The 17549-nt window shown below is 33.4% G+C and overlaps 1 protein-coding gene across 3 annotated transcripts; it reads right to left on the bottom strand.

The window, feature by feature from the left end:
- Positions 1-1192: 1192 nt before the first annotated feature.
- On the bottom strand, positions 1193-6139 carry LOC122301323 (protein IQ-DOMAIN 3-like). Of its 3 annotated transcripts, none has more exons than XM_043112597.1 (6): positions 5636-6139; positions 5048-5139; positions 4509-4889; positions 3835-4062; positions 2891-3010; positions 1193-2180 (listed from the first exon to the last, which is right to left on the bottom strand). In XM_043112597.1, the coding sequence occupies exons 2-6, from the start codon at positions 5120-5122 to the stop codon at positions 1458-1460; spliced, it is 1527 nt and encodes a 508-aa protein (XP_042968531.1). In that variant the 5' UTR covers positions 5123-5139; positions 5636-6139; the 3' UTR covers positions 1193-1457. The 3 variants fall into 3 exon arrangements, with proteins under 3 accessions (XP_042968531.1, XP_042968533.1, XP_042968532.1); XM_043112599.1 differs by lacking the exon at positions 5636-6139 and adding an exon at positions 5430-5606; XM_043112598.1 differs by lacking the exon at positions 5636-6139 and adding an exon at positions 5281-5375.
- Between the last annotated feature and the right edge of the window lie 11410 nt (positions 6140-17549).

Raw genomic sequence — 17549 nt, 5'->3', positions numbered from 1 at the left:
ATTCGTCAGGTTCGGTCCGTTGACCAATAAGGAGTAGGTTCATCCCTTTAAGGGTTCAAGTCCATTTCACGATCATGGACCATGTGCCTGCTCGCCTCGACGCCTCTTGGGCCCATAAATTAGTGGAAAAATAATATATGTTGGAAAAAAAAAACCCGGACCCTTTATAGTTATAATTTGAAAAATAAAAATTATTATCCCCAATCAAATTTATTAACATGACTTCATGCATTAACTGTTTAAAATAAAGAACACTATGGGCTGTTTTGGGAGTACGATTAGATGAAAATTTTGTGAGTAATAATAAGGTAATTTGTTAATAGCAATGAGATAGTTTAAGTTGAGTATTTTTTAAATTTTAAGATATGAGAGAGAAAAATTTGAATAAAAAATATTATAAAATTAAAATATTTTAAGAATATAATTTTATAATATTATTTTTATTTGAAGATTTAAAATTATTTTTTATTTTTTATTTGAAAGTTTGAAAAATTTGTAATATTTAATTTGAAATTTTGTATTTGAATTATATTTAAAAATAAGATATGATGAGATAAAATAAGATCAAATAAAAATTTTATATCTCATATGAGGCTCTAAACCTATCAATCTTTTAAGAAACAAGTAATTATTAAGAAGTAATGAATTGCATAAATCTCGTATACACAAATATAGTGAAGGTTCTTTGTAAAAAAGTAGACTTCACCATAAAAATATAAAAAAATTACGTTATTCTAGTAAAGCCTACACTTTTACAAGAGATTTGTGCAAGACTTAGAAACTTGTATATGGTATTACTTAAAAGCTAAATCCGTTAGATTTTAATACATATATTTAATGGAAATCCATGTTGTTAAAGTAACAGTCTTTGGACTTTCTTCAAGAAAAAAATATAGTTACAAACACAATTATACACTAATATGTATAATAATCTAATGTGATTAATTAAAAAATAAATTTTATTAAAAATAATATTAATTTAAATTTTAAATATAAAAAAATTAATATTAATATGTAAATTAATATACGAACTCATACCTAACAAAATTCCTCTCAAGGAGGATTATTAGTTGGAGTCTCTGTGAGATGCCTAACACAAAGGTAAGCCTTGCATATATACGAGAACAAGTTGGATTTCCACCATTTAAGGAGAGAAAGGAAACCGGAAATCATTAGATGAACGTACACCAGGTTTTCGTCACAATCTCAAGAACCCCACTATATAAAACGAGACGAGCAAAATGATTAAAGAAAATAAATCCCCACAACATCACATCTATGCATGTCAGGAATCGTTGCCATAGAGATTGTATCTTCCTCTTCCATGGCATCTCTAACAGAAGCAGATTCTGGAAAAGAACAGAATGAAAATGAAGATCAAAATCGTAACCCATGTTATGCCCAATCTTTTCATGTACACTCGGCCTAAACCCACAGTTTGTTTTGTCTTCCCCCAACTACCTGGTCCCAGCAGTATCGGCATTATTTCCTGTATCCGCTCCAATGTCCTTGTCGGTGGTAGAGTCCACCTTAGTAGGGCTGGAATGCCTTCTCGATCCAGCAGGGGAGGCAGAGAATGAGAGACGTTTCTTTACAGAACCGGCCGATCCCTTCTCCGGTGTACCCTTTTTGACTGGTCCTAATGGACTTGGCAGGCGGGACCTGGCCTTTGCCGATTGTGTTAGTGCCATGTAACTTGGAACTGCAGGTGAGCTAGCAAGGCTCTCGTCATCCCTCACAGATGAACCTCCGATGCTATGCCGCCGGCAGCGATCTGATTGGGCACTGAGCAAGCTCCTCAAGTCATCATCCCCACTCCAGCCGCTCACCTTGGGACTCTGTGTCTTTCGTCTCCCGGTTACTGATGATGAAGATGGTGCCTTTGAAGGGGGAGTCGAAGGGGATTGGCGGCTAGGAGGTCGGCTTGGTTTTTTTCCATTAGGGAAAGGCTTATTATACTGGTTAAGATCACGATGAGAATAAGCTTCGGTGATTTCTCCAACAGAAATGGCACGGCTTGCAGTGCTTTTTACAGATACACGGTCACTGTGATCCATCACACTTCGGTTCTCCCATGGACGGGCTGCCATCCATCGCTCTAACCAACTCCAACCCCAGTGGGGATTTTTCGGATCCATAAATGTTGAGTTTGCGGATTTCGAAGAAATCTTCCACATTCGCTGTTGGAAAAATTAACATGCAGTTTAGATTCCATGTCTGAATTTGCATTAGATTTCATAATATTTTTTGAATGCATGAGTTTAGATTTCATAATATTTTTTGTATGCGTGAGTGTAAAAGAATAGAAGGCCTAGTGTATCCCTTCAGCAAGTATGGCCATGGATCAGATAGATACAAGCACTTAAGACAATTGTTCAAACAAGTTTCACCCTCAACTATACTCACAGAATATCGGATCACCATGGCCATGGATGAGTGAGAAATTCTATTTAATAGAAGGCCCGGATATATCAATATCACCAGAACACTTGAGAGTTCACGGACAATGGTGGTTCTGATCGTTCAAGAAGTTAATACAAAATCAACATCACTCATGCTGATGTTGGGTTCAAGACTCGGAAAAGCTCCTTGACCATCAGAGTTTGTAGAAGCATACAAATCTCCCATTAAAGAAAATCACTCAAGTTAATTCACCGTGTGTAAGAGATAAGTTACTTGCGTAAAACTGAGTAATAGAAATAAGATGAACTGAAGGAGATCCTAATAGAACCCTTTTTTTTAAGCAAACAACAAAAGCAGATACTGAGAAGAATAAATTGATACATATCCACTCTAGTAATGGAATCCAAATCACCCGTGACCCTTACTGGTCATCAAAGTTCAGACTAGATTTTTTTAGTTTTCGTAGGATAAGAGGAAGAGTCTCTACCTGATGGGAGAATGCATAAGCCAATGCCCTTTCTCTTCGCATTGTAGCTTCTTGCCTGCTCTGTAGTTTTGCTTCAACTTGCTCCTTAGATTTTGTGCTATCATCCCAGTCACCTGACATCTGTTGCAGAAGTGTTAACACTTCAAGGCTTCAAGCAGTACTGTATAAAATCACAACTGAGAAGTTCCTTTTAAATATATATCAAAAGAAAAGCCTTAACTACATTGTTCCACCATATTGAGTTTTTTTATCAAATCAATACCAGATATTGCCTGACGAAACATTCCCACTATCCAAAACATCTTGGGGGGGGGAGGGGGGACCAACAACAGCAGTCAAGGATTGGAAATTTCTTATTAATCAGCTGGGAGCCTGAGACCAAAAGAACACAGACTGGCCAAATAATAATAACAAAAAAGGCTTGTCATTTAGCAGTCTGTAACATCTGCACTTGCTTGTTAATTGTTATTGTTTTTGTTGCTTCATTTTTATTTTTTATTTTTAAAAAGAGCAGGAAGTCACATGTCTAATAGTGACCCCTTCCCAACTTTATCAATCAAACTCTCGCTTATGCGCGGAGGAATACCGTGAAAAAAATACATCAAGAACAAATATAAGGTTTTTTTGTTGCATTTATTATACTTGTATATTTCTGGTTGTAACACAAGTCTTTTCTTTTGGGGGCAGGGGAAAAGAACCCATGCAATTTAATATGTAGAAAGGCATAATTGTACTCCCAACTTTGAGCAAAATCACAAACAATTTAATCAATTCAGATACAAGCCAAAGCAGAAAAGAAAACACGTACTCACTTAATATTCACAAGTAAAATAATGGAACAATAAAATGGCATGAGGCAAAGTTTATGTGGCCAAAGAACAGTTGAGTTATGCATTCAGTAAAACCTCGATTCCGCTCTATAGTTACATAGGGAAGACACTTACAGAATTTCTCAACTTCTGAAGCTCTTTATCACGTTTCTGTTGGAACTGCTGCTGGAGAGCCTGGTTCTCCTCTAACATTTGATTTCTCCTTGCACGAAGCTGAGACTGCACACGAGATAGAGTCTGCATGTATTCTAATGTTGTGGCCGCTTGGCGGTTGACAGATTGTCCTTGTATAAATGATTTCAATCTCACCAATCCCCTTAAAGCCCGCATTGCCCTCCTTGCCTAAGAGAGGAAAAATCATTACATATACACGGAAGATTTATAATAATTGCGTGATTTTAGAGGACACGTGGTTGCAGTTAGTCGCTAATCACTAGATACTGGCTCCCTTAATAGAAAAGATAATAAGAATGCCTTTTTGCTCTAAATGCTGCAAACACTCGAATTTGTAGTACAAAGTTGACCAAAATGCTGTCAGCCATTAGCCAATGCCACAAGCTGTACAGCTTTTCCCATAAAAGGAAATCGGTTCTCAACCAAGCCATTGCTTATTTGCTTCCAACAATGGCAGAACACAAACAACTTTAACAATCAGATATCACGCAAATAAGTGCACTTAAATGCTCCATATTTGCTAAAGCTAATAGATAATCTTAATTTAAGCCTCGTCAATAAAATGGGAAAAGATCTATGCAAATCATTGGGGACTATCTGAGAAGAACCCATACCAAGTATCCTCGGAATGCAGTCTGAATCATGACAGCTGCAATTTCCTCTTCCGATTTTCCAGAAGAACGTGTAAAAGTAGAGAGACGAACAACTTCTGCAGCAGCCTGGTCTGCAGCAGCCTGAGCAGTTGCAGCCGCCTGAACAGCTGCAGCAGCCGCTTCTGCAGCCACAGCAGAGGCGATTGCCACCGAAAAGGCATGCTTGTTCTGTTCATTCTCGGTTTCCGTCAACTTCACATCTTCTTCAATGCAAGGGAGAGGATCAGGAATAGCAGGAGCAGGGGGAGGGGAAGAAATAGCCAACGCAGTTTCTTTGGATGAAGAAACTGGAGCCCGTTTAGTGAGCTTCCCAAAGCAACCTTTCCTTGGCTTGCGGGTTTTCTGCAAAACAGATTTAAGATAGTTTTAATTATAATCTAATATTTGCTGAAATAATTGGAACCAAATCTAATTGCAGAAATCAAGACCATAATGTTTGTTCTGCGACCTGAGATAACAAGAATGGATAAAAAGTAAAAATCATAAAAACCGGACCAAACCTTCTCTTCCTTTTCCTCGAGTTTAAAACAGAGAGCTTTCTTCAGTGCGGAAAACCAGACCCCTTTCTTCTCCATTCTCAATTCATTCACCTCTGGAAAATCAAATGAAATCATAGTTTCAGCCCCTCATGAGTGCAAATTAACATAATTTCCAATGCCTACTATGATCACATGAACCAATGTGAGACATGTAAAAGACAGAAAATAAAAAAAGTTGATGCATCAACTTGTACAGGGAAACAGCCACGACTTATAGATATGTAGCCTTCAAAACTTCGGATACAGATCTATAACGATCAATCAACCCTATTGAAAAGCCATTGATGTGAAAGAGATAAAAACAAAGGACTAATTAGAATTAAGAGTCTAAGACACATCCAACCCAACAAATGGCGCAAGACCCAGATGCCGAAGTAGCAAGATTTTCGCAGAAAACAACCAATTCATTTCAAAATTTGCAATTTATTTAGATAATTCTTCGGACACGCATACTTAAAGAGAGAGACACATACGCAGAACCCTCATAAATAAGGACAAAATGGACAAATAACGTTAGAAAAAACGAATCAGTACAAAACATTCTAGTACCTCTGCATGGAACTCCCAGATCTCTGAGGATTAAGAAACTCTCTTTGTCTCTCTCTCTCTCTTCCCGAAAGAACAAAAATATCCAGAGGACTTGATGATGAACACGAGTCTTCTGTGAACAAAGCAAGAGAGAGAGAGAGAGAGAGAGAGAGAGAGAGAGAGAGAGTGGAAAGAAGGGACAAAATCTTCCGGAAGAAAGCTTCAATTTTGGGATATCGGAACAGTAACAACAGCTTGGGAGAGGTTGGCGAAGGTGGGGGCCTACGGCTACAGGTTGTGATTTCTATTTTTAAGATTCTTAACAACGGCAACTACAGCAACTTCAACTGCAACAACAAAACGGCCATTTGCTGTCTTTGCTTTTGTTTCTTTTGGTTTACAGTCTCCAATAACAAAGTCCAAGCCTACAAGGTCAAGGAGTGGGTTATTCGAGGATAATGGTGTTCCCGTTTCAATTACACATCCAATAGGAGGAGTTTCTCGTTTCAGCTACGTAAGTACCTCGGACGAGTCTATTTATATAAAACCGTGTGCGTTTTCGCAAAGACCGATCGATAACGGTATGCTCGGAATTAAAGTGACGATCTCACTCACGGGCACAGACCACAGGTATGGGTTAAGGCATAGCACGGGACATCCTGACAAAGATGGGCTCCGCTGGACCAATGATGAAACTTAATGACAAAGGTGGTTTAGTATATATTTTGTTAATTTTTATATTCTTAATTATTGATAATAAATACATAATCTATATCACTTAAATAATAAAATTAAATTTATAAAATTGAAAATTGAAAATTTCATTTTTAAATCAAATATTATCGATAACACAAAATCCAATTCGATAAAGCACCAAGATTACTAATATTTCCTAGATTAGAAGGGCGTGTGTTTGGTGGGTGCTTTATCTACATCACATGATTCACATGTTACCTCCTTTGCTCATTGCCTCAAACCAATTACCGAAAAGGAGAGCTGGGAAAATGTCCAGAAAAAGTAAAAAAGCAGAAAAGAAAAAAAGTTGTACCGGACGCCCACGTGACCGTTTTGAAAGCTGAGAGCCTTTTCTAAGAGCCCGAGATTACAAGTCTAATAAGACGAGATGAGTTTAAAAGAAAGATAAAAGGTTAAATAAAATATTATTTTTAAATATTATTATTATTTTAAAATTTAAAAAAATTAAATTAAGATTTAAAAAAATTAAATTATTTATTATATTTTGTATAAAAATTTAAAAAAATTATAATTACGAGATGAGTTAAGATGAAACATTTTACAAATTTAAACTAGGCCTAAATAATATTTTCTGTAGAAAAATTATAAGCACTATTTCTATACTACATATTATATATAATTTTTTATTTTTTTATAAAATAAATATATAGTATATGGATCATTAGTAAAATAATAAGTTTAATTTAGTAAGAATAAAATACAATATCAAAGATAAAAAAAAATATTTTTGTATATTTTGTCTATTTATCCATTTTTTATCAAGAAAATCCGGAGTCGTGATAATTGAATTCATGTTTAGGATTTGCATTTTCCTTTTTAAGAAATTCTTTTAAATTAACATCTTTTTAATTCTAAAAAAAAATTACATCTCTCCATTTTTATAATCCGGTCATTTTTTTATAGAAAAAAAAAAATTCGACAAGCGAAATATTTCATAAATAAACTAAGTGGTTATAATGATATAAGATTCCGTGAGGTGGGAGTTATTAACAGTCATTCTAAAACAAAGCAGCACGAAAAAAAAAAAAAAAAAAAAAAAAAAACACTACTTTCACAATTGTTAATACAAAAAACATCGCAACAAACTTTGTATCTCAACAACTTTCAATTCTAATCCACACTCACAAACTTTACATGAAATATAGTGTTCCAAGTTCCAACTGCATTCATTTTCTTAAGCAATAATGTGCTAAATATTCGATAAAATATGTTAAAATCTTATCAAATATTTATTACACATATACATGTCTGCCAGTCAGGCTATGAGCTTAGAGCACTAGTATTGGCTTCATTAAAAATAAATACATCTTTAAATTTTGATGAATTTACTTAAAATGAATTTATATTAAATTCATCACAAAGGTATTTGGGAAGTTTTGAGTTATAATAATTGTTGCTCTTTCTTCAAATTTGAAGGTCTACTATTTCACATTCAAACTAATATTTTATTCTAATTTTAATATGCAATGGTTTTATTTTATTTTATTCTAAATTAATTGGGAATCAATTATTTAAGTACTAAATTAAATTATTAATGTCCATATGGTTAGTATAATTATAAAATATAAAGATAAATAAATAAAAATATAATTATTTAAAAAATAATATTATATTATTATTTTGATGAATCTAATGGCTAATCTAATGTGAAATTATAGATATGAAAGTTTTGAATTTATGAAAAATGTGTAATTTTCATCAAATTTTAAAGATAAATTTGATAAGTCCAATGCTAGTGCTCTTAGGCTACTCAATTTAATCTCTGATCCCTTTTTATTATATCATATTTGAATGCTGTCCCACAATCCCATAGTCGTGTTATGCACATTTTGGCACCATTATGCTCGCCCTCGGTGTCTTGGGTCTTCATGGTAATGTTTGGAGCTTCCAGCATTGGCAATGGTCAAAGTCTAAAATTTGACTAAAAGTTGAAGTTTTGACTAAAGTTAAAATTAATAGAGATATTAATCTAAAACTATCCATATCAAAGTCAAAATAATAATATAATATTATATATTTTAATAATAATTTTTTTACATATATATATTTTGTAAATGCACTATATATATTAATTAATAATTTAAATTTTACTTAAAATTATTATTTTTTAACTATTTTTTTTCTCAACTTAATTATCCAACAAATACATTAAGAATAATTTTAAAATAAAATATTATTTTAGATATGAATAGCGGCTGGCCAAATTTAAAGAAATAAATAAATTTACGGTAACTCAAAAAGTGAGATTATTAAAATGAAATTATTAGTAAGGGGAAAAATAAACATAAAATTACAATTTTTATTTATTTTTTAATATCTTGGATTGAGGGACGTTGGTCTTTGTTTCGTGGTTCTGACCAAATTTAGCATGTTTCTTGCATGATTATCTGGGAATTATGACTTGCTCGAAATCTGGCAAAATATGAAGGTGTGTGGTCAAGATTGTGTTAAACATTGTTGCCCAGATGACTAACACAAGAAGGGGGGTGAATTGAGTTGTATAAAAAAAATAACAATTATAAATCAAATATATAATATAAAATATAAACAAAATATAAAATAACAATAAATATAAAGAGTAAGGGTAAGAGAGAAGCAAACTCAGTATGTTAACGAGGTTCGGCCCCACTGCCTACGTCCTCGCCTCAAGTTACCCCTTGAGGATTCCTAAATTCACTATTCAACCTCCTTCAGGTGGAGATAGAAACCTATTACACCTTTGAACAATACCGCTACAAAGGATCCGTGTAGAACACCCTCTACACTTGCAATCACCTTACACGTGGTGATTCAACTATTCCCCGTGTAGAATACTTTCTACACACACAAGAGTTATACACACCCTTTTTCTGATACAAGAGCTGATAGTGGGTAGGTTATCAGAAAACACTCCTCAATGAGTGAAATAAGAACAATACAGCGCAAACTATATCTCTCAAAATGAACAAGGATTGAAGCTCAATGCTTAGAGAAGAGAGAATGAAAGCTTTGAATGAATGTTGTATGCTCTTGGTGTTGTGAATGTGAAGCTCTCAATTGATCTATTTATAGGCATATGAGACTTCATATTCAAATTTAAAAAGATTCACATGTCAAAGACAACATCATTCACTTTTTCAAAAAATTCAAATAAAAGGTTCTTCTTTTTCAATTGTCAAAGACAACATCATTCACTTTTTCAAAGAATTCAAATAAAAGGTTCTTCTTTTTCAATTGTCAAAGACAACATCATTCACTTTTTCAAAAAAATCAAACCTAATCTTTTACTTTTGGCATATGACAAAATGAGCACACTTTCATTTTCAAAAAAAATTCAAACCTAATCTTTTACTTTTTGTATAAGTCTAAAAAAAGCATCAATCATTTTTGAAAAAATTCAAATAAAACATGCACATGTGAAAGATGACAATCAATCATCTTTAATATTTTCAAAGTTCAACCCTTTAATCAAGGCATGCACATGCAAAAGATGACAATCAATCATCTTTCAAAATTTTCAAATTTAATTTTCAAAAATATTCATGCACATGTGGAAAATGTATTTTAATGCTTTATGATAAAATATTAATTTTGAGCATTAATCCTAATTTCGAATTTTGAAGAGATTTACAACATTACTCTATAATTTTAATGTGAACTTGTTCCCTTCTTGCTCATGCTTGTTTCCTTGATGTGCTTGACTCCATTGTGTAGACAACTTGAGTTTGAGACTTCTTTATTCTTTGAATTCATTTGTTATCATCAAAATCCATGTGTAGATTTATAATCACATGAAACTTGAAACCTTGAGTTCAATAATCTCCCCCTTTTTGATGATGACGAATATTTGATAGAACTTGAAACCTGTATTAATACTTAAGCTCCCCCTGAAAATATGCGTTAGTTTTTCAAGCAAAAGTATAAATATAATTCCAAGCATATATAACAAGTTTAGCAATTTAAACAATGTTAATATTCTAGTCTAAAACTTCTCCCCCTTTTGGCATCATTAAAAAGGATCGGCAGCAAATAAATGAACTAAAGAAAACGATGCGTTTAATAATCACTGTAGATAGTTGAAAAATGGAGCCGTCCGTAACCCGACAAGTGCTGCAAAGCCTCGAGGCCTAACTCTATGAATTTAATACGGCTGAAGATTTAAACAATCGCCTGATGTTGTTGACAAACGGGATTGAAGGCTCCGAGTTTCTATAAAAAAATGATCATTTTCATCTATCGGATGCCAAAAAAAATAATCGCTTCTTGACCTGAGTTCTGTTTTTCCACAACGATAGAATGACTGAGCAATTCTCTTCCACTAATGTTCCAGACTTGAATCAGGAACCCTTGACGCATCAATCATCAATCTTCTCTCCTGAGGCCGTCAATACCATGATAAGAGGAGTGAACTGTTTTTCTAGTAAGGCTGATTCTGAGATTATTGCAGAATCAAGAATGCTCAGTAGTCAATATGCTGCCTCTGTTACGATCTTGTCTCGAAGGTTAATGGCGAGGGTGAGTGAGATTGATCATCTTAACATGCAAATATCTGAGTTACGATAGAAGTTTGCTAATAAGGATAGTGAGAATAAAAGGCTAAAGCAAGAAAACTAAGAGTTGAAAAAATTTACAGATTGGTATGCTCATGATCTGCAACCACGAATAGAGGAGCTGGAACAAGAAAGGGTTCAGATATAAGGTCAACATCGGCAGATAACAGCAGAGGTTCACCGTTTACTAGAAAAATAGGGACAATCTATTGTTAATCTCGCTGGGTTAGTAAGAAAACTTTTGACAATATGTGTCCAGCATATCTTGTATTTCTTTTGACTAAATAAGATTTGAAGAGAAAATAGTTTGTCTTATTCTTTATGCTATCTCTATAAAATCAGTCCTGAAATTCATCCAATCCGCATCAAGTTTTCATCCCATCTCTATAACTCATTTGCATTCCTTCAGCATTCTCGTTTTAAGCCTTCTATTTTTTTTCTCAATGGCTCATTCTTCTAACATTTCTCTAGATCCATCCATGAGGCATTCTGCATCTCAACCTCCTGTCCTTTCTGCAGCTGCCATTGGTGCCATGTTGCAGCAAGAAAATAATAATCTGACTAAAAAGTCAGATTCTGATGCTATTTATGACTTGGTGAGTCTTGGGACTCGCTACTCTTCCTCTATTGTTGCTTTTTCTCAGCGGCTACAAGCCAAAAATCATGAAGTTGAAAGGCTCAAAGAACAAATTGTTGTACTTCAACGAATTGTTCAAGAGTCTCATACAAGGGAAGGAATCATTCGGCAGAAGAATAAACAGTTAAAATCTTTATTAGATTCTTCATTCCACTTGCCGGTTCCCATGAATAAGAATGACATGATATTGTATGAAGAGAATGAGCATCTCAAACATGAGGCTAAGAATCTCAAGTTTATGTAAAAGTATTTAAAAAATCTATCTCTATTTTTATTGACTCTGGTCTATCTTTTAAGAGATATTCATAACATGCATCATACCTATTTCTCTTCTGATCATACATAATCTATCTTCTGGTAAAGGTTTTGTGAAAATATCTGTTAACTGATCGTGTGTATTTGTGAACTCTAATATTATATCGCCTTTTTGCACATGATCTCGAAGAAAATGATACCTTATTTCAATATGCTTAGTTCTAGAATGTTGTATTGGGTTCTTTGAAAGATTTATAGCACTTGTATTATCACATTTGATTGGAATGTGATTATACTTGAGTTTAAAATCTTCAAGTTGTTGCTTCATGTAAAGAACTTGAGCACAACAACTACCTGCAGCAACATATTCTGCCTCAGCAGTAGATAGTGCAACAGAATTTTGTTTTTTACTAAACCAGGAAACTAATGCATGACCTAAGAAATGGCATGCTCCACTAGTGCTTTTTCGATCTATTTTACAGCCAACATAATCTGCATCTGTGTAGCTGATTAGATCGAAATATGTGTGCTTAGGGTACCATAACCCTAGGTTAATTGTACCACTAAGATATCTAAGAATGCGCTTAACTGCAATTAAATGTGATTCTTTTGGAGATGATTGAAAACGTGCACATAAGCACACACTAAACATAATATCTGGTCTACTGGCTGTTAAATATAATAAGCTACCAATCATACCTCGATATATCTTCGAGTCAACTGGCTTACCGGATTCATCTTTATCAAGTTTAGTTGATGGGCTCATTGGTGTTCCAATTTCCTTAGCATTTTCCATCCCAAACTTCTTCAGTAATTCCTTAATATATTTTGATTGATTGATGAATGTCCCACTTTTTGCTTGCTTAATTTGCAATCCGAGAAAGAATGTAAGTTCACCCATCATGCTCATCTCAAATTCTTCCTGCATAGTCTTAGCAAAAACTTGACACATATTTTCATTAGTAGCACCGAATATTATATCATCAACATAAATCCGAATCAAAAGAATATCATCATTTTCATATTTAATGAAAAGAGTTGTGTCGATTTTTCCTCTTGAAAAACCTTTTTCAATCAAGAAACCACTGAGTCTCTCGTACCAAACTCTAAGAGCTTGTTTAAGTCCATATAGTGCTTTTGTGAGTTTGAAAACATGATTTGGGGAAATATGATTTTCAAAACCTGGAGGTTTTGAAAGATTTATAGCACTTGTATTATCACATTTGATTGGAATGTGATTATACTTGAGTTTAAAATCTTCAAGTTGTTGCTTCATGTAAAGAACTTGAGCACAACAACTACCTGCAGCAACATATTCTGCCTCAGCAGTAGATAGTGCAACAGAATTTTGTTTTTTACTAAACCAGGAAACTAATGCATGACCTAAGAAATGGCATGCTCCACTAGTGCTTTTTCGATCTATTTTACAGCCAACATAATCTGCATCTGTGTAGCTGATTAGATCGAAATATGTGTGCTTAGGGTACCATAACCCTAGGTTAATTGTACCACTAAGATATCTAAGAATGCGCTTAACTGCAATTAAATGTGATTCTTTTGGAGATGATTGAAAACGTGCACATAAGCACACACTAAACATAATATCTGGTCTACTGGCTGTTAAATATAATAAGCTACCAATCATACCTCGATATATCTTCGAGTCAACTGGCTTACCGGATTCATCTTTATCAAGTTTAGTTGATGGGCTCATTGGTGTTCCAATTTCCTTAGCATTTTCCATCCCAAACTTCTTCAGTAATTCCTTAATATATTTTGATTGATTGATGAATGTCCCACTTTTTGCTTGCTTAATTTGCAATCCGAGAAAGAATGTAAGTTCACCCATCATGCTCATCTCAAATTCTTCCTGCATAGTCTTAGCAAAAACTTGACACATATTTTCATTAGTAGCACCGAATATTATATCATCAACATAAATCCGAATCAAAAGAATATCATCATTTTCATATTTAATGAAAAGAGTTGTGTCGATTTTTCCTCTTGAAAAACCTTTTTCAATCAAGAAACCACTGAGTCTCTCGTACCAAACTCTAGGAGCTTGTTTAAGTCCATATAGTGCTTTTGTGAGTTTGAAAACATGATTTGGGGAAATATGATTTTCAAAACCTGGAGGTTGCTCAACATATACCTCTTCATTTATAAAACCATTTAAGAAAGCACTTTTAACATCCATTTGAAAAAGTTTGAAATCTTTATAACAAGCATATGCAAGTAGCATTCGAATAGCTTCTAATCTTGCGACAGGTGCATATGTCTCATCATAATCGATTCCTTCTTCTTGATTAAAACTTTGGGCTACAAGTCGAGCCTTATTTCTAGTAATGACTCCAGACTCATCTTTATTGTTTCTAAAAACCCATTTTGTTCCAATAATAGTATGATTTTTGGGTCTAGGAACAAGTGTTCAAACATTATTTCTTTCAAATTGATTCAACTCTTCTTGCATAGCTAGAATCCAAGATTTATCAAGAAGTGCGTCATCAATATTTTTGGGTTCAATTTGAGATAGAAAAGCAGTATGATTACAAATATTTCTAAGAGATGATTGAGTACTTACACCTTGTGAAGGTTCTCCCAAAATTTGTTCCACTGGATGATCTTTCACAAATTTCCACTGTTTGGTTGCATCTTGTATTAAATTTTGATGATCTTTCCTGATAGCTCCATGTTGAACTTCCTCTATTGCTTTCTCTTTGTTGAGATTGAGACTTTCTGTGTTATTTATACCTTTTGTTTCTTCATCAATAGATTTCTTGGAGAGTGAAGAATTAGATTCATCAAATACTACATGCATAGATTCTTGTACAGTCAAAGTCTTTTTGTTAAATACTCTATAAGCTTTACTATTAGTAGAATACCCGAGAAAGATACATTCATCAGATTTTGCATCAAACTTGCCTAAATTATCTCTGTCATTCAAAATAAAACATTTGCATCCAAATACATGAAAGTAACCAATGTTGGGCTTTTTCTCATTCCAAAGCTCATAAGGGGTTTTATCTAACTTAGACCTTAACATAACTCTATTTATAACATAACATACAGTACTTACCGCTTCGGCCCAAAAATAACTAGGCAAGTTATTCTCATTGAGCATTGTTCTTGCCATTTCTTGAAGAGATCTATTTTTCCTCTCTACTACCCCATTTTGTTGAGGAGTTCGAGGAGCAGAAAAATTATGTACAAAACTGTTTTCATCACAAAATGTTTCAATATTTTTATTAACAAACTCTTTTCCCCTATCACTTCGGATACTTGAAATAGTATAGCCCTTTTCATTTTGAATTCTCTTGCATAACTTGGTAAAGGCATTATGTGCCTCATCTTTATGAGCAAGAAAGATGACCCAAGTATATCTAGAGAAATCATCAACAATAACAAATGCATAATATTTTCCTCCTAGACTTGCAACTCTATTTGGTCCAAAAAGATCCATGTGTATCAGTTGCAATGGTCTAGTAGTGGAAATATGTTTCTTAGTTTTAAAAGAAGTTTTTGTTTGTTTACCAAATTGACATGCATCACAAATTTTGTCTTTAAGAAAATATGTTTTTGGTAAACCTCTCACAAGACCATTTTTTGAAAGTTTGGAAATAAGTTCCATGTTGGCATGACCTAATCTTCTATGCCATAACCAATTAGTTTCATTTTGAGCTGACAGGCAAATAGCATCTTGTGAGGTACTTTCTTCAAAATCAATTGTATAAACATTATTGTTTCTAAAAGCAATAAAACAAATATTACAATCATGATCATTCAAAATAATGCATTTATCCATTTTAAAAGTAACTGTAAATCCTTTATCACATAATTGACTTATGCTCAAAAGATTATGTTTTAAACCTTCAACAAGTAGAACATCTTCAATTATGAGAGAAGATTCATTACCAATTTTACCTATTCCCACGATCTTCCCTTTCGAGTTGTCTCCAAATGTCACGTGTCCTTCTTCTTTAGATCTAAGATCAAAGAACTTAGTCTTGTCTCCCGTCATGTGTCTTGAACATCCACTATCTAAAAACCACTTATTTTTGCTTGTGGATGACTTCATGCATACCTATAAAAACAATTAAAATGATTTTTCTTGGTACTCAAGTTCTTTGGGTCATTTATTTATTAGTATTAAAAGAAACAAGATTTTTAGGTACCCATATGGCCCTAATAGTCATTGTATGATTTCTTCTAATAGGACAAGTATGATAATTATGACCATTTCTATTACAAAAATTACAAATAGCATGTGACATATATGAAAAACTTGAATGATTATAATAATATCCTTTTTTGACAAAATTATTTTTATGAAAAGAATTTTGAATATTAGTCTTTGAGGTAGAATGATTATCAAAGAAATTTTTATAAGGTTTGTATTTTTGTTTTGGCATATATCCCAAACCTGCCTTGTCAAAAACACATCTTTGACTACCAAGAAGTTTTTCAAAATTTCTTTTTCCATTCGTAAAGTTTTCAACAATATTTTCTAAATCGATTTTCTTCTTATTCAATTCAAGATTTTCATCTTTCAAAATGATACTTTCTTTTCTTAAAATTTCAATTTCGTTTGTTAAAGAAGAATTTTTCTTTTTCAAAGCAGTATACTTGATACCCAATTTTTCAAATTCCTCATAAATCTCTTCTAAAACATTTTGCAATTCTTCATATGAAGGATTTTCAATATTATCAAGATTTGTTACCTCAATGTCATCTTTAGCCATAAGACAAAGATTTGCTGATTCTTCATTGCTTGCTTCACTATCTGAGCTACTTGAATCATCATCCCATGTAGCTTTCATTGCTTTCTTGCCCTTGTTTCGATCTTTCTTTAGCAGAGGACAATCTGGCTTGATATGACCAGGTTTATTGCATTTATAACAAATTAAAGTATCGTTTTTACTTGAATCTTTTTTGGAAAACTTTTTGAAAGATTTCCTCGGATGAGTTCTATTTTTCTTCAAGAACCTCTGAATTCTTCTTGTTATCATCGCAACTTCTTCATCTTTATCGTCATTTTCCTCATCTTCATCACTTTCACTTCATGAGGAACAGCTTTAAGTGCTAAGCTCTTCTTTGGCTTTCCTTCTTCTTCTCCTCTTTTCAATGTGTACTCATGGGTGATAAGTGACCCAATGAGTTCATTGACTTCGAGCTTCTTGAGGTCTCTAGCTTCAAGAATCGCTGTAACTTTTGATTCCCAACGTTTTGGTAAAGAGTTGAGAATTTTTCTTAGTATCTCCACCTTGGAATAAACTTTGCCAAGAGCTGTCAAGCTGTTTATGATGTTAGTAAAACGAGTGTGCATACTAGAAATAGATTCATCATCATTCATCTTAAACATTTCATATTCATGAGTAAGAATATAAATTTTTGATTCCTTTACTTGCGAAGTTCTTTCATAAATTACTTCCAAGTTATCCCAAATTTCTTTTGCCATAGCGCAATTCATTATTCTATTAAACTCATTTCCATTAAGAGCATTATATAATAAATTCATAACAGTTAAATTTAAAGTATAAAGTCTATCGTCTTCACGATCAAACTCTTCTTCTTCCTTTTTGACCTTTACTCCATCAACCACTTTTGTTGGAATATAAGGTCCATTTACAATACATTTTCAGATTTCTCTACCTTGAACTTGAAGAAATATTCTCATTCTAACTTTCCAGAATGAGTAATTATCTCTACAAAAGAGTGGAGGCCAACTGCTAGATTGACCTTCATCAAATGAAGCTGCAAT

This window comes from Carya illinoinensis, chromosome 2 (genome assembly GCF_018687715.1).
Source record: "Carya illinoinensis cultivar Pawnee chromosome 2, C.illinoinensisPawnee_v1, whole genome shotgun sequence".
NCBI lineage: Eukaryota > Viridiplantae > Streptophyta > Magnoliopsida > Fagales > Juglandaceae > Carya > Carya illinoinensis.
This window is presented reverse-complemented; position numbering and strand designations above follow the sequence as displayed.